Raw genomic sequence first — 27563 nt, 5'->3', positions numbered from 1 at the left:
AAAATATAAATACCAGTCAACACCGAAGTAATAATAAATGTGTGCAGTACTTCTGTCAGAGCCATTGTCCTCGTGTAACTTTATATACAATGTAAACAGTGTCTGGCTCGCCAGCCTACTGCATGTGTACTGACAAGGTAAACCTCTGCCATACGTGTGACAGAATTTTATAAAAATTTAGCAAGCAGTAACACACTTGCTTATTAAAAGAATAGAATATTAGCACTGTGCCCAAACAGGTCGGGACCACACCATATTACAGCACAGTTGTCTCAGTAACGGGGATGGTGGAACCTTGTGGCAGAGCACAGATATTTTCCAAAATTCAACTCTGCGTCACATGATGGCTGTAAAGCAGGTGCCCACCATAGTTTCCACATTGTTCCTGTATGAAATTAAAACCACTACAAGCCTCCTGACCACTAGACAAGACAGCGAATTCAAGGACTTGGACTCCAACCCATGACCTTCTGCTTACTAAGCAGGAAGCAAACAGCCACTTCCGACAGAGTAGCCGGCCTGTTAATGGTCTACACTTTTGCTTCAGTATTCCAATTGGGCTGCACTGCTGAAGCCAATCACTCAGGTGCTACACAGAGCAGTCAGTTTTTGTCACCCACAAGTCACAGTAATGCAGTGGACCCTCAAGCAGACTCCTTTATCCTCGCAAAGCACCTGTGTCACTGCCCCCTAGTGATTCGCCCGAACCACAGTTACCAGGTAATGGGCCAAATATGTTGTGCTAGAGGGGCAGATATTGATAAAGGCTTTGGTGCAAATCAGTAATACTATTTTCAAATAATGCCTGATTTTCACAACAACCTTCATAAGAGGGTAAATGTATTGTGAGGCTTTTGTTAGTAAGCTTAATTTTTCAAACAGTTGCCTATCTGAATTTTGAGGATGGACACCAGATATGACCTCTTCAACTCTGTTTCTGTGCTATTAATACCTTGTGTCTGTGTGGAACTCCCCAAGAAAATTATCCCATATGACATCAAACAATGGAAGTATGCGTGATAAGCTAATTTTCTGATGCTTTCAGCACCAAAATCAGCTTTTGAGAAGATGTACAGTATGTATTTCCAGTTCAAGAGCCAATCAGTGGGTGCACCCTGGAATTTTAAGCAATAAGTTCCATATATTTCCTTTCCCCAGTGGTGTATTGTTGTTAATGATGATATACCCTGTCTTGTCCAGAATTAGGATATTGTTACGAGCCCCCTTCGTGTTGTACCCAAGTAAGGACACACTAGGAATTGACACCAGGCTTCACACTATTTTTTTAATTACATATTGAATGTCACCCAGACCATCACAAACATTATACTAAACTTAACATGCACACTTCAGTCAGTAATTTTGTAATATATTACATGGGAACAAAAGTATGTCCTCTGTTAATGACTTCACTGAATTGTGTTGTTGTGGAAAAATGGTAAGAGGGGGAGGCAGTATAGCTCATCCACCACTATGACATGCATAGTGCATTTCTTGCAGTCAAACTGTATAAAAGCAAAATGTGAATTACACTTCAGTTATTAACCTGTTGGGGGAAGTAAAATCGGTTCTTGACTTATTTTTTCATACATACATGTAAGTTTGTTAGACTACTTATAACATTCATTTGAAACATTGGAAGCTTTTCCAAAATGTGAAGCATTTGTAACAATTTTGGAAACACTAGTGAATGCTGAATGGGAATGTGTGTGCGAAGTAAGCAGGGAATACCAGAACACTATGGTGATCAGAGTTAGACTGATCTGTAGACCCTTAAAAAAAGGGAAATAGTTACAGTGTCTCAACATTTATTGTCTGTTTTTTATTATATTGACATCTGATATCCTTTTTTAAATATTGGCATCATTTCAATGTTGTATGTTCACAGGAAGGGATCACATACTGAAATACCATTTGGCTCTTGTTAACAGAGGCCAGTGGGGACCTTGGTCACCATTGTGGATGTGTGGACCAGCACTAAAGGGTTCTACCTTAGGCATGGTTGGATATGGGCGTATTGGGCGTGCTACTGCTCGACGTTTAGTGGCGTTTGGTGTTGGTCGCACACTCTACTGGGGCCGATCTGACCATGGAGATCCTGACAATATTGGTGCAAAATTCTGCCCGGAGCTAACAAATCTTCTGGCAGAAAGTGACTTTGTGGTTGTCACATGTGCCCTAACTACAGATACTCATGAAATGTTTGATGAGAAAGCTTTTGCAGTCATGAAACCTTCTGCAGTCTTTATCAATACAAGTCGTGGTGGTAAGCTTAGACACTTGTTCCCTTAACATCATGCCCTAGAGATAAATTATTTGCTGCAAACTGATTCATTCAAAGTGTTCTGTAGATCCCATCAAGAAATCAAATCTTCAGGTTTGTGGACTGAACCAGCATAGTTACAAATTTCCAGTGGTATGATGAATTTTGTAGTTTACATATGGTATTTTTGAAATTTACATCTTTTGGGAATGCACACAGTGTCTGCACAAGTGAATCAAATCAGTTGTCAAAATTTTTTTCCTCAAGTGCCAGTACTGACATTGTGGGACGGCGTGTTATTATTATTTGGTAATCTACATAAATTAGTATGCTATGAGCCTCCAATAACTAACTATAGTAATAAAACTTGGTGCCATTTGGAACATATCATGTCAACTGTTCAGTGTTTTATTGATGCCACCCTCAGTTCCCCCAAGTCATGACACTATAAATGCCAGGAGCAAGTGGTGTGTTATCTGTGTGAGCAGTTGGTTAATCGATTAGTAGCAGTAATTGTACTTATATTGAAATGCTTTATGCAGAATGAGGCGTGATCAAAAATGTTTTGAATGTTATTTTTCTTCTACTCATTGTGATGTGATGTTAAGCCCCATAGTGCTCAGAGCCATTTGAACCATTTGTGATGTGAGGTATTACAACAGCCTTCATTTACTTTCATGTTCCTTGTTAAAAATATATACAACATTTAAAGATAACCAGCATTATAATGCCCATTCACTTACCAATTGTACTTTCATTGAAATTTATACCACAGCAGCTAATCTGAGAGAGTCACAAATGTCCATGAATTGTCAGCACTGGGAAACAAACAAGGATAGCCCTATTATGTCCCCTCAGCCAGAAATGACAAGTTTATCTGCCCCTGCATCCAGCTTTGCCCCTGGGGTGACCAGCCAACTTTTTGCGTGCAAGTTATAATTACTCCAGTGTATTTCTGATGGAAATGTGTATTTGGAACCAGCAAAGAATAAACTTTTACCACCTGTAACTGTTGGCTATATGAACTCCATCGTCGCCAAATAAAATTATTACGCAGTTGCAGACAATGATCAGCCATGTCTGATATTAAAATCCTCCATTATAATGAATAAGAATTTAAAATTGCCACATGCCCATTTGGCAACAGTTAGATTTCAAGAGATATGTTCATGGGAGTCGAGTGCTGGCATGAGCTGTTTTGACAACAGTCAGATTTTTAATGATGTATTCATGGAAGTTGAGTCTTGGAGCTGACTGTAATAATCATTGCTGTAGCATGGCCAACAGTGGGATTCACCACTGACAGAATTTCACAGTATGACTGCCACCATGTTTGTTAGTGTAGAAAATAGCATAATGTGCTGTTCTTCAATTTTCAATGCACTAAAAGAAACAATACTATTGTGTACATGTCTAATTGAGTAAAGTCCACCTTAGCCCTGTTGAATTAAGGTTCACCTGTCGTGTGTTTTCCTACAATTTACAAAATTATGAAAATCTATCCTGGATTTTCCATTGTTTGTTCTTACAATGTACATGTTGTTTGACTGGTGTGTATTGTGGATGCAGAAATGGAAGGAACTCATTACTAATTTGATCATTTTAAGTGACTATCAAAAACAGATTCTGGGATCAGTATATTTTGAGTGATGGCGAATGAACCATTTCCTTTAATGTACTGACACTGCATGTCACTTGTTTGTTGTTGCCCAGAGTGGTGCAGTTTGGTGTCCATACCCGGAGCCCCATGTTGTGCCAAACCTTGTTTCTTGGTTTTCGCGCCACTTAACAGCATTGTAAAGGCTGTATAGTCTTTGTGTTAAAAGTAGCATCCTCGTGAAGTCATAAATAACTAATGTATACTGTAATACAGTAGTACTGTATAAGCACTTTTCATCATTATACAATGAATTATTAATTACCGGTAAGTCTTAAAATTTGCATTCCGTTTCTGCATTATGTATGTTTCTCTTTATACAAAAAATGAGCTTATTAAAGTGTACTGAGTGCATCAGGACTGAGTTACTTGTACAGTTCAGGCAGATTTCCAAATTATACACATTCCACTTTGATCAAGTTTTACTATATATAATTTCTGGTCAACAGACGATCAGGGCTTCCTCTGTAGTTTACAACTGTTAGTATATTGACACCAACTTTGTTTATCTTGGAAAAAAATGTTGACATGTTTTCTGTGTTGCCAGACTTACACACAGTGACAGTTGAGTTACCTTTGTCAGTTTCAACTACTATAACATTGTGAGCCATTAATTTATTTGTGGCTTCATTAGCAAATTCTATCCTATCAGTTGCACTAGTTTTGTCTAACTTTTGGTTATTAATTTGTTTGTTTATGATATTTGCAATGTAACCTGTCATAATGCTATGGTCAGCAGTGTTAATGTTTGCTATATCGGTTGCTGTTTTAAATTGGAGCTACTAAAAATGGAGTTGTAGAAAAATTAAATTTTATCTAAAAATTGTGTTTTAAACCTTATGTAACAAATCTGTCTCCCCATCCTTAATGCATTATGTGTCAGGTTGTTTACTTTGTCATAAAATTTATGTTCAGATATGATTTGTTCATGAATTTTGTTATAAATACAATTGTAAGAGACAGCAGCTAGTTTCTTGCCATCTCATTTTTGAAGTTTCCTCATTAATGAAATCATTAGTCAAATCAAACACCCATTGAAAAATACACCCACTAAATGTCTGTGCAAAATTAAGTATGCAGTACATACTTGTTCTTTAAGAAAGCATTAGGTTTGTTTCTTGTGAAGTTCTTCACTGACACAGTTTTTCACATTTTGACGTCATAGATTTTCCTGTTTGAGTACTGTCTTGTCTTGGTATTGATTTTATATTATTTATTCATAAATAATATATTTTGACATTTGTTTTATGATATATTTGTGTAGCACATGATATTAACAACAATTTGTAGGTCTTAAATATTTGTCCTATATGTATAACGTTGTGCAACAGGTGCTGGGAAATGGTCTCGGACTGAAACTAGTTGTTCAATTAAAAATAAATTATACAGCATCTTAACATGTTGCATATTGTTATTTCTTGTAAGTTTGTACATATTCTATAAACTGTGGTTATTTAGTTAGTGTAAGTATATTTATACATGTATTTATTCCTATTCAAGAAATCATCTATGGTATAGATGGAGTTGTCAAGGAGATATGATTTCAGGTTATTTTTGAAGCTATTACTGCTGTCTGTCAGACATTTTATTTCATCTGGTAATTTGTCGAAAATTTTTATAGCCCCATGTTTTACCCCTTTCTGTGCCAAAGATAGGTGGAGTAAAGGATGGTGTAAGTCTTTCTTTTTTCTAGTATTATAATCATGGATGTCACTGTTGTTTTTAAAATGATTCATGTTGTCGAGAACGAATTTCATTAGTGAGTAAATGTACTGTGAGGCTGTTGTAAGAATTCCCAACCTTTTAAAATGATGCCTACAAGATGTGCGACTATGAACCCCACACATTATTTTAACCACTTTCTTTTGAGCAGTGAATACTTTCTGTCTAAATGTTGAGTTACCCCAAAATATTATAATTTGAGAATTGACCCTTTCTAGTGTCCTACAGGAATCCGTAAGGCTTGACGTAATCCAGGACCTAGATTTAGTAATCTACATAAATGGATTCTGGTCAGTTTCTTCGGAAAGCACATTTCAAACTTAGTCACAAGTCTGCATAAACAGTCATCCTCCAGTTAACTTAGCCTAACCTTATTAAGAGTGGATCTAGCTGCTTTATGAAGCTTGAGGTATTTCCACCTATGGGCCTCTGAACTGTTAGTAGGACAAGTTTGCATGCTTCCTGATTCACTGTTGTTTAACACATCAAACTGAAGGCCTGGGACTTCATGTTTTTTTCATGTAGAGCCACTCCTTTTTAGCTTCTTAGTGGTTATGTAGTAATATGATGCTGGCATGTACCAGTCAAGACATTCTGTCCATTTCAGTGATTTTCAAGCCATGTTCTGGCACGCACAATATACCAGCTGACAGCCCATGTGCCATTTCGTTTTCCTGCATGAATGTTAGAATTTCTTAATTTTTATTGATGATATTTTGCTGGAAGATAAAAAAAGTGTGTTCTTTAACACCATGGCTTTGTCCAAACTGTTTTTTTTTTTTTTTTTTTTTTTTTTTTTTTTTTTTTTTTTTTTTTTTAAATGGCTGATGTACAAGGGGAACATACACCTAATGTATCACTGAGTTGTTCATTTTTCGCATATTGTAGTACACCCTTGGATGTTGGAAATGCCATTCTAGTGTGATGCACTTCTCAGGTGTCTTTGATAAATAGAGTTCCAAAGTTTTACGAGTGTGTTGTTGTTTTTTACGTGAGAAGTGATTCTTAGTAGTGACACAAGGTTTTTGTGGAAACTAGGGCAAGAAAGAGGAAAGAAAAAGGAGACACAAAATTCAAATACAGTACAGGTATAATTTTTGACTGCTGCCGTAGCTGGTTGTACCAATGTTGCTGAACAACAGTTAGCACTTTCATATGGAATTCAACACACTCACAAAACTTTGATCCTCAATTACTTTAAAAGCTCGACAAGCACATCATACCAGATCAGCATTTGCTACAACTAAGTATGTACTAGAAATGTGCAAAATTGGTGACCCTTGCATATATGCTTCCCTTATTAGCTTGCAATCTTAAGCCCCTTCACTGTAGGACTACTTCAGAACTTTTTGGGTTGTCTGGATGCTTTTGTACGCAGTCCCAGAAACATTAAAGCTATTGGAGGTAGCTCAACTAAAGCTACTAAACTTGCAGCATCTCATGAAACTTTGGATTTGGAATCTTTGACTGTAATCCAGTTTACTGGTCTAGCCCTAACATTACTACTGCAAACTGGTACTTGCAGTTATGCTAAATCTTCTTGCACAACTGCTAAGTCAGCACAGAGTTTCAAGATAAGCTGCTCTATCTTTAGTATTGTGTTGTGGTATATTGACTATCACTGAATCTCCAGAACTGGCCAGCACCATTTCTCATGTGAGTTGTATTACAATAGCCTACATGAAACAATGTTGACTTTCCTCACTCTTGTTTTGCAAATCAAACTGCCTTTTCTTGCTGCTAGTTACTTTATTTATCCCATATGTGTTTTGCTTTCTCCCGGAAAAAAAAAAAAAAGTAATTACTTACAATTTGCTGATCTGCTTTTTCTCACATCTGGTCTGGAGGTAACACTACCACTTTTATCACTACCATATATTCATATCTTCGTGTTCTCGCCATCCCAATGCTGTTACCAGTGAGAAACATGCTGAACAGTGTGTGGATGGCGAGAATGCAAAGATGTGAATATATTACAGTGATAAAAGTGGGAGTGCGACCTCCATACCAAATGTGAGGAAACGCAGATCAGCAAGTCATAAGTAATTACTTTGTGGTTTTTTGTAAAAAAAAAAGAAGAAGAAGTGAACTGTTTGATATTCTATCACTAACAAAACTGTATCGTTATAGATGCCACTGATAATGCCTTAGAACAGGAGAAGGTGAAACACGTATGGGATAAATTCAGTAACTAGCAGCAGGAAAAGGCAGTTTGATTTCCAAAACAAGTATTTATAAGCTTGTTGCGGAGGATGGCCACACAAACAAACTTGTTTCCTCACTCTGATTGCCATTATAATCATTTTGTGGCAGTTTAATCATTTGTCCATTTTGATAGCAAAGCTTTACTTAAGGTATTTGGTTAAAAACCATTGTTCACTGAAAGATGACAATTGAGGGATCTCTAAATCTGACTTCTTGATAAAGTAGTTATTAAGTGAGAATTATTTAGGAACAATCAAACTATGTAATTTAAAAGTGACATGTAAGTTTAAGACTTTGCTTAATGAGACATTTGTTTACAAGAGAAAATGAAAATTATTGGTGATTATCACATTATTTGTAAGCCAATTTGTTTGATCTAAAATTTTGATTAATCAAGTTTGTATAGTAGATGAAAACATTTAATGCTACAAAATGGAACGGTTCTAGGCGCTACAGTCTGGAACCGCGCGGCCGCCACAGTTGCAGGTTCGAATCCTGCCTCGGGCATGGATGTGTGTGATGTCCTTAGGTTAGTTAGGTTTAATTAGTTCTAAGTTCTAGGGGACTGATGACCTCAGAAGTTAAGTCCCATAGTGCTCAGAGCCTTTTGAACCATTTTTTGCTACTTAAATGTAGGTTAGTTTAGTTCACACCCCGTATACAATTGACATAATTTTGTTCAACTAATAGTCTTCTGAACATTGAAGTTAAACAAAACTATTAATTGTGTAAATATATTATGGTTTTGTGAAAATTAAATATTAGCTTTGTTGAACCAGTATACATATGTGGTGGCAGTTCATTCAGACATGTCCAAAAGAACAGTCACTATTTTGATTCTGTAGCCACTGTGACTCAAATCACAAAGGAATTAAGACATTAGCTGCCAGTGAACACTGATGTATATCAATGGGATAAGTTAAAAATTTGTATCTGACCTGGATTCAAACATGGGTCTCCTGCTTACTGGCTCTCCCACTTATTATGCAGGTGCTCTGACTGCAGCACCATCCAGGCATAGTAGTCACCACAAATGTACAGACTACCCTTCAGTGCAGATGCACACCAAGCTTGAACTCTTCCGGGGATCACCAAGATGTTGCGAGTAATGTCACTACTGAGCAGGGGCACTCCATCAGAAGTGTGTAGTTTAAGTTGAGGACCTGGATCTGACAGGAGGAATACCAGGATAATCTGTGTGTTTGTGGTGAGCACTGTGTCTGGATGGCATAGTGCTCAGTGCATCTATCAAGTAAGCAGGAGACCCAGGTTCAAATCCTGGCCCGTCTCACATTTTCAACTTTGGTCCAATGGGAGGCATTCCAGGGTAGTCTGTGTAGTTGTGCTGACCACTGTGTCTGGATGGCATAGTGGTCAGTGCAATTGACTGATAAGCTGGAGACCTGGGTTCAAATCCCAGCCCAACATAAATTTTTAGCTTGACCCATTATTTTAAATCAATGACCACTGGCAGATAATGTCTTTAATTCCTCTGCGGCCTGTTGAACTAGGTTGTTGCGCTGTAGTTTCTCATCATAATACACATTATCTTGTGGGTACAGGCATGCTATTATTGCTATTGATGTAGATGTGATAAAGTTAACCTTTTCTAACTATGAAATTGTTAACTATTAATTTAATTAATCTAATGTGTAATTCTATAATAAGACTTTCGTGATCACAGCAATCACGTATTCAATACTTCCTAATCTCTTCATGCACTTTTGTCAAATGTGTGCGCGCGTGCCCACCCGCATGTGCACGCATAACACGCTGGGTGCATCGTGTTTTATGCACAATAGAGGAAGACAGCACTTGCCTGCATTGCTGGTTTACACTGTCTCTGCCCCACTCCAAGTACTCCAATAGTTCTCCTTGCAACAGGAATTTATGCTCCACCTGTGGATGCTATTTCGTTTTCTGACTCTTCTCTCCAAAACTGATACACAAAGTGTTGTCACTCTACCTTTTTAGAGTAATATTCATTGTTTCATTTAGGTCATTCATAATCAGCACTACAGTGGCAAAATTGTGGTTACTATGCAAGCACAAATATAAAAATGAATTTTAAATGCTCAACCCACTTCCCGAAGTGCATGTTACTGCCAGAATTGGCGAAATGACACTTTGGCTGGTGTCATGTAGTACACTTAGCCTTGCTCCACCAGTATCCTTGTTACATGAACACACTTCCATAAGAAGAGAAAAACTCAAAATTTAGTGAGAGTTTCTCATCTTTTAAGTGTGTCTTTAAACCATCCAGTACTCATATGCAGGTGAGTGGTTGTCAATCCTCAATGTTTGTTCAGTTTAAGATCATTTTGAACTTATTTGTCCACACTATCAGGTATGATGTTCCAGTATTTGACTTGTGGTATTATTTTAATGTATAATGGTCAGTGGTGCATTTATGACTTTCATCACAGTTGATTTTGAGAGAAAACACACTCAAAAGATTCTTTCAAATGTTGTTCTTCGTTCTTGATGTTGTGTTTTGTAGACTTATCTTCTCCTCCTCCAGTATAAGACAGAGAGCATGTACACAGAATAGACATAACAAAATGGTCATGATTTAATATTGTAGTGCTCAAATATTTGTTTGTATTTTAAGTGTGTTATACTTAATAAGTGCCCAATGCACAATGAAGTTATTACAGATCAATTAATGGAGCTAGTATTACTTGCTTGTGGGCAACTTGTGCACCAGTTATATTGTAACGTTACTATATTTCTGCATCAGTGGGAAAATGTCAAGAAAAGCATATTATATGAACTTGAAATGTAATCAAGAACTCCCCGGCCGCTATGGCCAAGCCGTTCTAGGCGATTCAGTCTGGAACTGTGCGACCACTACAGTGGCAGATTCGAATCCTACCTTGGGCTTAGATGTGTGTGATGTCCTTAGGTTAATTAGGTTTAAGTAGTTCTAAGTTGTAGGGGACTGATGACCTCAGATGTTCAGTTCCATAGTGCTCAGAGCCAATTGACTAACCAAAAACTGTTGAAGAATGTGGTCCTTCATTGTGCATGTGTTGTTAGTACATAGGCAATAATATGTTTTGAGATAAAAGTTCAGTCATATGCATTGCCTAAGCAGACTGTTAATATTGAAAATAGATAATTTTGTTACTTGCAGTTTGGATTTTTGCTTAATGTTTGGAGTGTTGCCTAATTTTGCTTCTAACAGCAGAATTCATCTGCTTTAACCATTTTACGTATACTGTTTGTTTATCATTATCTAATACTCAAACAAATGCAAGTTCCATGTAATAGTTGTAGAAAATATTTTCTTTCATTTGCATGTACCGTTATAGTCATTTTTTGTTACTTTCATCAGATGTTTTGTAATGCCTACAACACCATTTGAAACAAAAGTTAAACTGACAGTCATAAAACACCCTACATATCTATTAATCATAGTAATATTTTATAGGCTAATGATCCAATCTTTGGAAAATGAGACATGTTCAGTGCGTAACGAATACACAAAAACATCTCTGTTCGTTGTTGATATTTGAGAGTAGTGTAGAAGGTGAATGGAAAAATAATTGCTGCCAAGGAATGAAGGAGATTGTGATTTTCTACGGTTATCACAGTATGATGTCTGTTTTAATGTTGTTTTGCTTTCCTTTTTTATATACCTTTCTAATTTGAATGCTATACTGTTGCAGGTGTGGTGAAGCAAGATGCACTTATCAAAGCACTGGAGACCAAACAAATCTGGGCTGCTGGTCTTGATGTTACTACCCCAGAGCCATTGTCTCCAGACCATCCTTTGCTGAGTCTCAGGAACTGTGGTATGTTACTAATTTAGTAAGATACTTCTTGGGAAATTGGCTTCCAATTTCTGCTTTCTACCATGACTGCTTCAGTAAACTTGCACAAGAGCAAGAAACTGACAAAAATTGGGGACCATTAACTATGTTTTGCAGAAATGTAGCCAAATTACCTCCAAAGTTTTATAACACACTAGCTGAGAAACACAGTGTTGCCTGGGTATGTATTTATTGCAATCTTCTATTAGTCCATCTCCTCTTTCTCCTTTCTCTGTCCATGCCCTCTTCCTCTTCTCGCTGCCCATCTCCTCCTCTTCCCTTTCTATGTCCATTTCCTGTTTCCTCTCTGTCTGATCATACCCTCCTCCCCCATCTCTCAGCCCCTCTCTTCCTCCCTTTATCTCTGTCTGTCCATCTCCTCCTCCTTCCTTTCTCTATCCATCTCCTCCTCCTTCCTTTCTCTGTTCATCTCCTCCTCCTTCCTTTCTCTGTTCATCTCCTCCTCCTCCTCCTCCTCCTATCTGTGCCTATCTCCTCCATTCTCTCACTGTTCTTCTCCTTGTCCTCCCTTCTCTCTCTGCATTATCACACTCACCCCAATAGGGGACAGTTGTTCTTACCCCCTACAGTATTTGCTTCCAGCTTGAATTGATATGTGTACCAAATTCAACTGAAATTGTTCCAGAGATTTAGGATTAACTTGTACGCATGCCTTTGTTCACATACCAGGGTGTACATACTCTGGGAGAAACCTGGGAATTTTTTGTTGTTTGAGTCTCAGTTAAATTTTTGTAATTTTGACTAGTAAGAACTGATAGTCTAACAAGGAATTTTACTGTATCCCACTACTGCAGAATAATACTGCAGCAATAAAATGTAAACGAGAGAATAAAACCAAAATAAAGTTTAAGTTGCAAAGTAAATGTGCCATTTACAACAACAAAACACAATGCACACACAAGCACCTGCCAAAAGCAAAATGTGTCAAAGGCTTTAGGATGAAGAGTGTGGAACACTTCATTAACAGCAAACTGCTTCCAATGAGCATGACATCATAACGGTTTACATGAAGTTCGTTTTGAGCAGTTGCCAGTGGTCACATGCGCGGTTGAGTTGTGAATGAGCAATACCTTCTGCTTCTGGCCACTTGAAGTGTGGCTGCAGTGGTAGCAAGAAGCAGTCATGCTACCCAGGAAAAGCTTTAGAGTGCACCCTAGCTGCCAGATTTGCGCATGCGCAGAGGAGTCTGGGCTGTAGTGGGGAGAGGGATAGTGACTAGTGTTTGTGTTTAGTGATTTTGCTGCTTCCTCTTCGTTTACACTTCACACATCAAATGAAAACAAAATGTATTTCTGTTTCTGGGAGCTATCAAGTGAGTTAAAATACCTTCACGTAATTACAGAAGGCTAAAATATGTTTCAGTTTCAGTATTCTGGTTTTATTTTATTTCCATGTTTTTGGCAGTCAACAACAATGAAGTTATTTTTGTCAGTCAACAACAATGAAGTTATTTTTGTCAGTCAACAACAATGAAGTTATTTTTGTCAGTCAACAACAATGAAGTTATTTTTGTCAGTCAACAACAATGAAGTTATTTTTGTCAGTCAACAACAATGAAGTTATTTTTGTCAGTCAACAACAATGAAGTTATTTTTGTCAGTCAACAACAATGAAGTTATTTTTGTCAGTTTGTTAAACAAACGTGGATTTTATTGATCTTTTCTGCAGATGCAGAAATGAAGTGTTTCATTCCACACTATTGACTAGCTTCAACTGTTCGCTGAATTTCAACTGCACATTTTCATCTTCTGGCACATATGGCATTATTCCATAATAAAGAACCAAACATGAGACAATACAGTACTGGTACTCTAAGAAAAGTTGCATCTCAAAGTGCACTGGAAGCTTAATATCAGGTTAGGGCCTGCTTCCTTGTAAATCTGTATGTATGAATGTGTCCTTTTAAGCCAAATTATGCATTTTAGTATAGTTTATGAAATTTGTATGTTCATGGGGTATCTTCTGATGCCCTATTTATTTTATGACGTCTTGTAAGATCTCTTAATGCTATATGTGTACAAACGTATGAGCTTCCTACGTTGTCACAGCTGCCAATGCGCAATAATGCCTGTTTTCTGGTGCTCTCTGGCAGCTGCTGAAATGAACCCATGTCTAAGAGGTCGCGGAAAAATATTGTAAATGCTTTGTTTGAAACTTCATTTTCAAAGGAAATTTCCTTTTACACAAGGTGAACTATGTTACGTGTGAGAATGTGCAATGAACATCTTAAATCACAGATATTTGGCTGTCATTTTAAAGTAACACTTAGAGTACCAGCTAGTTAGAATAATGTCGAGCCCAGAAGACCAGACATTGTCATTGTTTAAAAATTTATTGGCACATTCGTTAAAGTGTAACACACGCTAAAAAGACCAATATTAAATGTGAAAGCTCAGCTTTTCTTGTAGCTTGTTAATCTTAAAGATCAATATTATATGTGAAAGCTTAACTTTTCTTGTAGCTGCACTGTGTACGTTAATTTAAACCATTAACTTTTCCTAGTTGTGTGTGCACACTGCTTAACAGTGATGTTGCTGTTGGCTGACTACATCATGTGTTGTGCTGGCAAGATCACATGACATGAGCTATGATTGGCTTACAAAAGCACTTTGCAATCTCTGTTTCAGTGCTTCGGAAAACTAAAATGCTGTGTTTGATGGAATTTGAATTCACACTTTCGTAATCAGAAAACATGCAGTGTATCGTAATACGAAAATATGAAGCACATATGTCGCTACAACTCGAAGATCTACCCCAAATGTGTTTCTTTTCTCTCTCTCTCTCTCTCTCTCTCTCTCTCTCTCTCTCTCTCTCTCTCTCTCTCTCTTTCCCTCTCCCTCCCCTCCATACCCCCCCCCCCCCCTGTGCCGTGTTTTGTTTTCCAAAGCTCTGGGAAACATTGGAAAATAAAACCTTTGCCATTCAGAGGATTTATATTTTCACAGCTCCAATGGAAAGTACACTGTCACTTATCATGAAAAAAGTGCATTTTCGCTTTGGAAGAAGTCTATTTTCACGTGGGAAGAAAAGTGTGTTTTACCCAGGAAATCGGGGAATTTTTTTTTTTTTTTTTCTTATCTGCTTGTACACCCTAAATACACACATCAAATATGTTTCACACAGATTTATCACATTTTACACATGATTTTTTACATATGAAGGGTGATTTTTTCCCTCTGTGTACAAACTCCCGTTATTGATTGATGAGTGGATACGGAACAAGAAAGTTCTAATGAATGTGGGATTTCCATGGTGGAAACGATTTACTCAGCCATACTTTGTTATAGAGACTGCGGTCTAATATGCACTGTACCGTATAGCCACAGTTACAGTGTGCATGATTTCCTCCTAGAGGGTGGTACTGTTTCTCATATATCATGCCATAGCACCCTCTTCTGAATGTAATGCAGCCTTCTATACAGTGGTTCTGTATGAAAATAAAGAGCTTGAAGACATGGTGTTTACTTACAGAAAGGCAACAGGTGGTGGGCAACAAGGTTGTATCAGGAAACCTAATCTAATCTGACCTAATTCTAGCCTGCTGGCAACAACTACAGCATTCAATGTTTGCAACAGTGTTTCACTATTTGCCTAAGACAGGGTCGTTTCGGGAAGCAGGAAGTCATGAAGGACATACCCGAAATCGTTGAACACTAGACTGGGATGAAAAATTGATTAATACTATGGAAGGCAACTGCCATGTCAGTACCTGGCAGTTGGCCCGCCAGGGTAAACCAGATAACCGTGTGTAACAATCTCCATGACGATTGTTACTACCCTTATCAGTTACAGCATGTACAGGGCTTATTAGTGACAGACTGCCCACATCGGGAGCAGTTTTGCTACTAGTTTCTTCACCAGGCAACCATGATCCTGGGATTTATGTCATCCATCCTATTCGTAGATTAGGCCACCTTTATGCACAGTGGTATCTCAGCTTCCATAACAGTCATCTGTGGGGCAGTATGCAGAACAGTATGGTGACAGCGAATCATTAGCATTGGTGCAGCTGGAATGTGTGGGCTGGGATAATTGGTGACCTTATCTTGGGACCAAAGTTCCTTCCACGTCACCTAACAGGCTGGAAATATTGTTGTTTCTTGCAGCTGAGTTTGCCTCCCATGCTGGAAGAAGTGCCATTCATGATTTGAAGGGTTATGTAACTGCTACATGATGGTGCTCCAGCCCACTTTGCTGTTAACGTTTGGACACATCTGTCACGTAATTTTTATAATTTGTATGGGTTGCTTTTTCATGATCTCTACACCTACATCCGTACTCCGCAAGCCACCTGACGGTGTGTGGCGGAGGGTACCCTGAGTACCTCTATCGGTTCTCCCTTCTATTCCAGTCTTGTATTGTTCGTGGAAAGGAGGATTGTCGGTATGCTTCTCTGTGGGCTCTAATCTCTCTGATTTTATCCTCATGGTCTCTTCGCGAGATATACGTAGGAGGGAGCAATATACTGCTTGACTCATCAGTGAAGGTATGTTCTCGAAACTTAAACAAAAGCCCGTACCGAGCTACTGAGCGTCTCTCGTGCAGAGTCTTCCACTGGAGTTTATCTATCATCTCCGTAATGCTTTCGCGATTACTAAATGATCCTGTAACGAAGCACACTGCCCTCCGTTGGATCTTCTCTATCTCTTCTATCAACCCTATCTGGTACGGATCCCACACTGCCGAGCAGCATTCAAGCAGTGGGCGAACAAGCGTACTGTAACCTACTTCCTTTGTTTTCGGATTGCATTTCCCTAGGATTCTTCCAATGAATCTCAGTCTGGCATCTGCTTTACCGACGATCAACTTTATATGATCATTCCATTTTAAATCACTCCTAAAGCTGTACTCCCAGATAATTTATGGAATTAACTGCTTCCAGTTGCTGACCTGCTATTTTGTAGCTAAATGATAAGGGAACTATCTTTCTGTGTATTCGCAGTACATTACACTTGTCTACATTGAGATTCAATTGCCATTCCCTGCACTATGCATCAATTCGCTGCAGATCCTCCTGCATTTCATTACAATTTTCCATTGTTACAACCTCTCGATACACCACAGCATCATCTGCAAAAAGCCCCAGTGAACTTCCGATTTCATCCACAAGGTCATTTATGTATATTGTGAACAGCAACGGTCCCATGACACTACCCTGCGGCACACCTGAAATCACTCTTACTTCGGAAGACTTCTCTCCATTGAGAATGACATGGTGGGTTCTGTTATCTAGGAACTCTTCAATCCAATCACAAAATTGGTCTGATAGTCCATATGCTCTTACCTTGTTCATTAAAAGACTGTGGGGAACTGTATCAAACGCCTTGCGGAAGTCAAGAAACCTGTGAACCCGTGTCTATGGCCCTCTGAGTCTCGTGGTCCATTAGGGGCTTTACATTCAGAAATGTCCATTGATCTTTGGTTTAACCTTGAAAACAAGGTACTAACTCAAATGTCTGCAACTGGTCCTGGTGTGTAGTGTTGGGTTGTAACGGAATGTTACTATTACTTCAGCCTAAACATCTACAGTAGCAGAAAACTTAATTCCTACTGTGTTCCAACAGAGCAGGTGGTAGTTTGCATGCTAGTGCTACTATTAGACACTTGCTTGATGGGGCATCACTAGATCAGAGTTGTGGCAACACAATAAGAAATAACCAATAATATTTGTTGACAATTATGATAGTAACAGGTGGATGCATTTCACTTGATATCCTAAATGTATTACAATGAAATTGAAATAACTTTGCTGTCTCTTGGCAGTGAGCAATATTGTTACTGTGACTATAAGTAATTATTCAGACACTTGTGAGATCTTAGTTTATCCCGGTATATGCATTGTTCAAATAACTTGGGGGAATGCCACCGGGTGACACACTGTAAACATTAGTGTTTTAAAGAGTTTCTTTGAAAATTGAGGCAGGATGTGCTCCTGTCAAAATATTGGCAGCTGGTCAACGACAACACCCAGCTGCATTCCCGTAAGTTATTGTACATGCAGATGCTTTTTGTCTGTCCTAGTTCTCTGTAATTAGCAACTGCTAAGTTGGATCTGTCTTCTTCTGATCGGAACCCACGAAACTGTGCTCCATAGCACAATACAGAAAATATTGGCACAGTAGGAGCTGCTGAGAAGCAGTCACTGAACTGAGAGGGTGTCTGTGGAGTGTTGTCTGTTCTTCCTGTCAGCTGACTGATTTCCATCTGTGTCAGTACTAGACAGAAGCAAAGTAGGCCCTGCTGTCAGCACTGACTTCGATGGGTGACAACACTATTGGCAGGAGAATATAGCTCTCTGGCAGACGTGGTGTGGAAACATAAAATGGATCCTAAACTTCCTGGCAGATTAAAACTGTGTGCCCGACCGAGACTCGAACTCGGGACCTTTGCCTTTCGCGGGCAAGTGCTCTACCAACTGAGCTACCGACGCACGACTCACGCCCGGTACTCACAGCTTTACTTGTGCCAGTATCCGTCTCCTACCTTCCTAACTTTACAGAAGCTCTCCTGCGAACCTTGCAGAGCTCAGTTGGTAGAGCACTTGCCCGCGAAAGGCAAAGGTCCCGAGTTCGAGTCTCGGTCGGGCACACAGTTTTAATCTGCCAGGAAGTTTCATATCAGCGCACACTCCGCTGCAGAGTGAAAATCTCATTCGGGAATAAAATGGATCCGATTAACGAGCACCACCTGCAGGCTGCTGCTTGGAACTGAGAGGTGCCAGGTTAGTGGTTGTGCCTATGTGGGTGTGGTATCTCATGTTGTTGTTTACCCCCTTTAGCCACATACACAACATCTGTCATGTGAGGTGGCGGGGCAGGGGGGGGGGGGGGGTGTAAGCTGATGAACCCAACTGGCTTCATTAGGGTCCTGCTTCTGTGCTTGTTGGCATGTATTCACCTACAGCACCATGGGAAACCCATGAAACACCAGTGAAGAGGACAGCTGATTAAGCATTTGCCATTTTGAGGTCCAGATGCTGCTCTAAGTTATGGGGTGCCATGTACACTTCTATCAGCTCCTCGCTGGCTGGCTGAAGCTGGACCCTGGTGCTGGAGGCACTAGGGGGGACAGCTGCTGGCTGCTTCGGAATTTCCCTCGGACAGTGGTTGCATACAAGTATTCTGATTCTGTGAAAGAAACCAGCCTAGGAGTTCTGCCAATGTGCATGTGAGCACAGAGCAGCCTGATTTGATTCTTATGGTATGTTACAACTCTATAACATTTATTTTAAACATAATGTTGCCAGCTTGCTGTGTGACTCTGCCTGGTATTCGTGTCTTTTTTGTACTTCTACATTGAAATGGGCACCAGATCATTCAGTTTAAAAAAATTTCTTTACAACTGTTTTTGAAGATCAGCTTGTCAATGCACAAATTGATGATGTCTGATGCAGTCTCTTGTGTAGTTTCTAAGCTGGAGACTGTGCATCATGTGGAGCGCCTCTGTACTGAGAGTGGAAAATCAATAAAGCATAGTCTTTATTGCGCAGTTGAATGTGCTTTGGCATGAGCGACTTCAAAGTTCATTTATATCTTTCACTGAGTCCATCGGTGTCAGGATGAAACTGTGTAGTTCTGAAATGTGAAATGCTGTTGGTTTCACAAAATAGTTCAAATTCTTGAGAAGAATATTGTGTTTGTCAGAGGCAATAGATTTTGGCAGTCCTTCAGTAGAGAGGACTTTAGACAAAGCCTGATGATTTCTATGATACCTGTACCAGAAATAGAAATTTGTAGAATGAGGCTGGGTCAATAGTTCCTGAGAAAAGGTCTGGTAAAATCAGTATGCAGACATGACCAGCGTTCTGGTGCCTGTGGCCACAGAAAATATTGACATGGCAGAGCTGACTGGTATTTTTGACGTAATTAGCATTTAGCTAGCATTATTTCAATGTCTTTGTCAATATTTTTCTATTAACAATTCCCAGTGGCATTGATGTAGCATCTGGACCTTGGATAAACTAGCACAGGAATAACTGCTCATGTACCAGAATGACACCTTTGTTCACCGGGAGTGGATGCCTTGTATTCCAGTAAGATTTAATCTCTGGCTGATTAAGTAATTTCTTATCATTAGGCCACTCTGTTTGACTATAGTGTTTTATCTTAGATAAAATAGGATCTTCAGTGACAAGTTTAGCAATTAAATTTGAGTTTACTGGGAAATTTTCCTTGGTGTGTTGACTGCTGGTATCTATTGAAAAAACTAATATCAGTTGATGAGTCAATTTTTTTTTCTTTTGCTCTGTTGGGACACGTGAAAGCAAATATGCATTCGCGTGTTGTGCTGTGGACCTGAATACAATTTCGTAGTCGCATTTTGTCGAAGTAGCACCTAGCACTGCAAACTTTGACCTGTCCATGGAAGAACAGTATTGTCTGATCCAAAGACAGCCACTAAAAGTTCTGAATTTGTTTCATTGCATCCTTTGATATGAGAGTTATCCAGAATGTTAATCCTACATTGCTAAAATACAGTAGGCTATTCACTGCAAAATGGCAGCTGGGGCCATTCTGACCATGTTTGTTATCACATCTGTGATTTCAGCATGGACAGCAAGTCAAAACAACAAGTAAATATGAAAATTTTAGTGAAACTGGATAAATCCACCACAGAGGCACTTGACATGATTTTACAAGTGTGCAGCTGTGTTGTATTGGGTCATGTGAAGTGCTTTGAATGGCATGTGTGCTTCAAGAACAGATCATCGTCGCTGAAAGACAACCAGAGATCAGGATGACCTTTCACAAGAAATTGCCTGAAAATGTCAAAACCATTTGGCAACTTGTACATGAAGATCATTGGAGAATGATCCACAACATTGTTGTCATTGTCGATGTGTTGTACGGACCAGTGCAGGTATTCCTTACTTGTGATTTCAACATGTGGCATGTTCTGTAATTGTTGCCCCCAGACTGCTGACCCAGGAGCAAATGAAACACCATACCAGTCGCCCAAGAACTGTTGGCATATGACAGATGAGCTGTTTTTCATGTTGAAGATCATTACCAGTGAGAAAACATGGGTGTATTGGTATAATCCTGGAAACAAAGCAGCAGACTTCACAGTGAAAGAGCCCATTATCTGCATGACCAAAAAACATGAGGCAGGTCCACCGTGTTACCAAGTGCATTCTCATCATGCTTTTATACATTCATGGCATTGTGCATCACAAATTATTCTCAAAGAATGAGTTCTACTGCCAGGTTTTAAGGCATCAGGGAGGACACTTGGTGAAAATAATTGGATCTGTGGCACGCGAAAAACTGGCTGCTCCATGTTGACAATGCACCTTGTCACTGCGCTCTCTTCATACTTGAGTTTCTCACCAGAAATAAGTTTACAGCAACTTTGGCACCCATCCTGCTTTCCAAATTTGGCTTCTGCAGACTTCGCTCTCTTCTGAAGCTGAAGATCCAGTTCAAAGGTCACTGTTTTGCCAACAATGGAGAGACCCAGCACAAATTCCAGAAGGTGCCTGACCCATTTCCAAAAGAAGACTTTGAGGACAGGTTTTAGCAGTAGCAGAAATGCTGTGAGTGTTATGTTGCTGTACAAGGTGACAAGTAAACTGAACTAAAAGGTGACAAGAAAACACAGCTGGCCTCAAAGTGTTTTGATATCCATTCATAACATGCAGATTGAAATAGCGAGAACATTTTTTTCCAAGAATGAAGAATCAGTTAACATTGAATATGGAAATTTTTCTGACCCATATCCTTACATGGAAATGGAGTAGATGATAAACAGTACAGGCAAGAAGAGAATATTGGCTTTTAAATGTAGCATTGCAAAAGAATACTGAAGATTAAATGGCAGTCAATTATAGAGAGGTACTGCATTGAACTAGAGATAAGAGCTGCATGGTACAGTTTGATTGAAGAAGGGATAGATCAATAGGATAATTATTGGGACATCAAGGAATAGTTAATTTGGTAATGGAGGGAAGTGTAGGGGACAAAAACTGTAGAGGAAGTCCAAATCTCCTCTTTAGAGTGCAGCGTGAAGTGGATATAGGTTGCTGCAGTTGTGCAGGAATGAAGAGGCTTGCACAGGGTAGACTAGTGAAGAGAGCTACACCAAATCAGCTTTCAAACAGAAGACCACGACGATGACACTTTCAATATTGGATGAGAAAGCACGGACTGAAAGGTGATATAAAATGTGAAGAAAGGAATGTCAGTTAAACTCTCAACCTGAATAGTTGTGAACGGATTGTCCCTATTTGCTTAACTTTTTCTGCTCTGATAAATATTTAACCTCCTTCCAGAGATCCCTTCATATCGCAGCCAGACTTTTAATAATTCTATTTGTTTCTTAGTGAGCTCTTCTGTGATTGTTTTCAGTCTGAATAAAACAATTGAAAATCCGGGACAGAGTAACAACAATATGAAAATGACAGATTGCCACTTACTACACAGAGTTGGCACTGAGCTACAGGCAAACATAAAGAAAAAAAAAGAGTGCTGATACTATCAGCAATCAGCCTTCACCGGATATAGATAAAACAAAACACAAATACATTTACACATTCGTAACTTTAATGTGGCCATTGTTATCTCCAGGAACTAAAAATCAAATGCAGTTGTTAGTTTTCTGTCTCTTTATGTGTCTTTCAATAATTTAATGCCTCTGCTATCCAATGAAGTGTAACCTTCATTCCTCACATGATTTACATTCGACCAGGACTTCACATCACTATATAATCCTGCAACAATTTAATGCCAATTATATAGACAAATAATTATGTGCATCTATCTGACAGCCATTCTTGAAAATGGGCATGTGCTTACCATTTTCCAATTGCTAGGTATCCTTTTTTGCTGTAGCAAGTTGCAGTAAACTGCTGCTAGCAGGTGAGCCAGTTATTTTCTCAAAATCTCTGTAGAACCTCAGTGGTACCTCATCTGGTCTATTTGTCTTTCCGCTGTTTAACAGTATTATTTGATTTTAAATCTGGAGTCACTTACCTAAATATTTACTGTTTTGGCCATATTATGGTCTTCTGTGGGGAAACAATCTCGGAAAACTGAATTCAGCATTTGGGTCATGTCTCTGTTAACTTCAGTTTCCTAGCTGGATAATTTTGATACGCTTACTGACTTAACATAAAACCAAACTTGGTATTATTTGTCAGATTGATTGTCAAAATTTTACATTTTAATTCATTGAATGCTTCTCATATAGCACTCCTTATGTTAATTTTTGTTTCTTTCAGCATAATGGCCAACTAGGCTTTGACTTTGTTTGAATTTTTGGTTATTCCATAGCAGCCTTCTAACACGAACTGCGGTGGAACTTTTCCATACTTCACGATCTTGCTTGGCACATACTTGTCCAAGGCACATTGTCTAACGCTTTTGCATTTTGTCCATTTGTGTTTAACATATTTGTCCTTTGAGTTGAGTATTGTTAACTATTCGGGTACTCTGCAATTTATATCCTGTCACTCTTGCTAAACAAAACTACTTTCCTACTTTTTGTGACATTTCTTGAAACACCCGTGATCACTGATGTTATCACAGTTTTATGATCACCTCTGGCCTCATCTGTATTAGTTGCTTCAAAACATTAGTGTCCATTAGTTCATAGGAGGTTCAAGGTGATGATTTCATGTAAGAGTTCTCCAACTATCTGCTCGAAGTAATTTTCAGAAAATACACTCCTGGAAATGGAAAAAAGAACACATTGACACCGGTGTGTCAGACCCACCATACTTGCTCCGGACACTGCGAGAGGGCTGTACAAGCAATGATCACACGCACGGCACAGCGGACACACCAGGAACCGCAGTGTTGGCCGTCGAATGGCGCTAGCTGCGCAGCATTTGTGCACCGCCGCCGCCAGTGTCGGCCAGTTTGCCGTGGCATACGGAGCTCCATCGCAGTCTTTAACACTGGTAGCATGCCGCGACAGCGTGGACGTGAACCGTATGTGCAGTTGACGGACTTTAAGCGAGGGCGTATAGTGGGCATGCGGGGGGCCGGGTGGACGTACCGCCGAATTGCTCAACACGTGGGGCGTGAGGTCTCCACAGTACATCGATGTTGTCGCCAGTGGTCGGCGGAAGGTGCACGTGCCCGTCGACGTGGGACCGGACCGCAGCGACGCACGGATGCACGCCAAGACCGTAGGATCCTACGCAGTGCCGTAGGGGACCGCACCGCCACTTCCCAGCAAATTAGGGACACTGTTGCTCCTGGGATATCGGCGAGGACCATTCGCAACCGTCTCCATGAAGCTGGTCTACGGTCCCGCACACCGTTAGGCCGTCTGCCGCTCACGCCCCAACATCGTGCAGCCTGCCTCCAGTGGTGTCGTGACAGGCGTGAATGGAGGGACGAATGGAGACGTGTCGTCTTCAGTGATGAGAGTCGCTTGTGCCTTGGTGCCAATGATGGTCGTATGCATGTTTGGTGCCGTGCAGGTGAGCGCCACAATCAGGACTGCATACGACCGAGGCACACAGGGCCAACACCCGGCATCATGGTGTGGGGAGCGATCTCCTACACTGGCCTTACACCTCTGGTGATCGTCGAGGGGACACTGAATAGTGCACGGTACATCCAAACCGTCATCGAACCCATCGTTCTACCATTCCTAGACCGGCAAGGGAACTTGCTGTTCCAACAGGACAATGCACGTCCGCATGTATCCCGTGCCACCCAACGTGCTCTAGAAGGTGTAAGTCAACTACCCTGGCCAGCAAGATCTCCGGATCTGTCCCCCATTGAGCATGTTTGGGACTGGATGAAGCGTCGTCTCACGCGGTCTGCACGTCCAGCACGAACGCTTGTCCAACTGAGGCGCCAGGTGGAAATGGCATGGAAAGCCGTTCCACAGGACTACATCCAGCATCTCTACGATCGTCTCCATGGGAGAATAGCAGCCTGCATTGCTGCGAAAGGTGGATATACACTGTACTAGTGCCGACATTGTGCATGCTCTGTTGCCTGTGTCTATGTGCCTGTGGTTCTGTCAGTGTGATCATGTGATGTATCTGACGCCAGGAATGTGTCAATAAAGTTTCCCCTTCCTGGGACAATGAATTCACGGTGTTCTTATTTCAATTTTCAGGAGTGTACATTCAAGGAATCTCGTACAAATCCCTGTCTCTGGCACCAATTTTGATCACGGGGCTCTCCCATTCTATGGCTGACAAGCTCAAGTCTTCCCCCTGTTGCAATAGCATGATCAGGAAACTTACTCACTATAACTTACTCACAATATTCTAAAAATTTGCTTTGCGACTTCATGGTGCCCACTCACAGAATGGCTCTCCACAGCATTTAGCAAGTTATCTCAAAGGCAGACACTTATGCATTCACATTATGGTACCTAGTTGTCTCATTGTAATTTGATACTCCTTCCAGAAGTCAAATGACTCTCCATTAGAACATATATAGCGGAGATGCAGTCGCAAATAGGCACAACGAAAAGACTATCAGAAAGTGAGCTTTTGGACAACAAGGCCTTCATTGAAAATAGAGAAAACACACACACACACACACACACACACACTTACATTTAAGCTTACGCAACTTCCACACACGTGACCACAGTCTGTCTGCTGAGGTAAGACTGTGAGTAGCAACACATGATGCAAGAGGCAACTGGGTGGTGGAGGTATGGAGGAGGCTGTGGCAGGATAGCAGGGTAGGGGTGGGGGACGGTAAAGTGTTGCTTGTGGGAGCACACATTGACGAGCTGGAGAAAGGGTAGTGCAGGTATGTGCAGTTCAGCAGTTAAAACGATGGGAGGAGTGGGGGAGAGGTAATGGAACAGAATAGAAGTAAAAAGGACGTGAGGCGTGTTGCTGGAATAGAGTGCTGAAATGAGAACAGGGAAGGGGCTAGATGGGTAAGGACAATGACTAACAAAGGTTGAGGCCAGGAGGGTTGCAGGAGTGTAGGATACATTGTGGGGAGAGGTCCCACTTGCACAATTACAAAAGCTTGTGTTGGTGGGACAGATCCAGATGGCATAGGCTGTGAAGCAGTCATTGAAATGAAGTATGCTTTATTGCATGGATTGCTCTGCAATGTGGTGGTCCAGCTGTTTCTTGGCCACAGTTTGTTGGTTGCCATTCATGTGGACAGACAGCTTGTGATTTGTTGTGCCCATGTAGGATGCTGCACAGTGGCTGCAGTTTAGCTTGTATATTACATGACTGCCTTTGGTTTGATAGGTGATGCTTGTGACCAGACTGGAGTAGCTGGTGGTGGGAGAATGTATTAGACCTTTCCTGCATTTAGGTCTATTACAGGGATACGAGCCATGGGGCAAAGGGTTGGGAGCAGGGGTTGTGTGGGAATTGACAAGAATATTGTATAGGTTCAGTAGGCGGCAGAATACCACTGTGGGAGGGGTGGGAAGGATAGTTGGTAGGACCTTCCTCATTTCAGGGCACAATGAGAGATAGTCAGAACCCTGGCACTGAATGTGATTCAGTTGCTTCAGTACTGGGTGGTGCTAAGTCATGAGGGAATGCTCATCTGTGGCCAGACAGTGGGATTTTGGGAATGGAGAGATAAGGTACAGAAGATCTGTTTTGGTACATAGTTTCTCAAGACTAATTGCAGTCTGTGAAAGCCTCAGTGAGACCTTTGGTATATTTCGATAAGGACCACTTATCACTACAGATGCGACAGCCACAGGTGGCTAGGTTGTGTGGCAGGGACTTCTTGGTATGGAATAGATGACAGCTCTCAAAGTGGAGGTATTAGTGGTGGTTGGTAGGTTTGATATGGGCAGGGGTACTAATGTAGCCTTCTTTGAAGGGGAGGCCAACCTAAAGGAAGGTGGCCTGTTGGGTTGAATAGGACCTGGTGTAGCGGATGGGGGAGAGGGTATTGAGGTTCTGGTGGAATGTGGATAGGGTGTCCTCACTCTCAACCCAGATGACAAAGATGGCATCAATGAATTAAACCAGGTGAGGGGTTTGGGATTCTGTGTATTTAGGAAGTATTCCTGTACATTGCCCATGAATAGGTTGGCATAGGGTGGTGACAAGTGGGTGCCAATAGCTGTACCCTGGATTTGTTTGTAGGTAATGCCTTCAAAGGAGAAGTAACTGTGGGTGAGGATATAGTTGGTCATGGCAACTAGGAAGGACGTTATTGGTTTGGAATTCGTCAGGCATTGGGAAATTTAGTGTTCAATAGCGGTAAGGCCATGGGCTTTAGGGATCTTAGCATAAAGGGAGATGGCATCAGTAGTGATGAGCAGGGCACCATGTGATACAGAAACAGGAACTATGGAGAGTTAGTAGAGGAAAATGGTTGGTATCTTTTCTGCAGGAGGGTAGGTTGCATGTAATGGCTGAAGGTGTTGACCTCTGAGAGCAGAGATTGTCAGTGGGAGCACAGTAACCGGTCACAATGGGGCATCCTAGGTGGTTGGGTTTATATACTTCAGGAAGTATATAGAAGATAGACATACAGGGATTGGTAGGGGTGAGGAGAGAAATTAAGTCCGGGAAGAGGTTCTGGGATAAAATCCGATTGAGATGAACCTGAGGATTTGAGGAGAGCCTGGGGATCTTGCTGGGTTTCTGGAATGGGTTAACTGTGGCAGGTTTTGTAGCTGGATGAAGTAGCGGGGTCCTTCTGCCAGCTAATCCGTACGGTTCAAAACAGCAGTGGTGTGGAGCTTTTGGCAGCAGGTAGGATTATATGGCCAGGATCAGTTTTTAGATGGTGGATTGCGGTTATGTCTGTGGATGTAAGTTTAGTTTGCATGTTGATGGATTTGGGGAATGGTGGTGAAGCAAGGTTCAAGGTTAACAAATTCTAGAAAGTTAACAGGGAGTGATATGGGGCAGTGAGGTTGGATCACAGTTGAATGGGGAAGTGAACTGAGTCAGGCAGGGTCCAGCATT

General features: G+C 40.6%; 1 protein-coding gene across 8 annotated transcripts in view; it reads left to right on the top strand.

Moving 5' to 3' along the window:
* LOC126335274 (glyoxylate reductase/hydroxypyruvate reductase) overlaps nt 1-27563 on the top strand; it is an 88661-nt gene that overhangs the window by 21358 nt on the left and 39740 nt on the right. For all 8 annotated transcript variants that reach the window (XR_007564844.1, XR_007564845.1, XR_007564847.1 and 5 more), the window contains 2 exons: nt 1932-2266; nt 11519-11644. Coding sequence is in view for 3 of the 8 variants with exons in the window: in XM_049998340.1 (XP_049854297.1) it covers nt 1932-2266; nt 11519-11644 (461 nt within the window). In the remaining 5 variants the exon portion in view is untranslated. The remainder of the gene's footprint in view (nt 1-1931; nt 2267-11518; nt 11645-27563) is intronic.

This window comes from Schistocerca gregaria, chromosome 2 (genome assembly GCF_023897955.1).
Source record: "Schistocerca gregaria isolate iqSchGreg1 chromosome 2, iqSchGreg1.2, whole genome shotgun sequence".
Classification (NCBI taxonomy): domain Eukaryota; kingdom Metazoa; phylum Arthropoda; class Insecta; order Orthoptera; family Acrididae; genus Schistocerca; species Schistocerca gregaria.
Note: the sequence above shows the minus strand (reverse complement) of the source record. Positions and strands in the feature narration are given on the sequence as shown.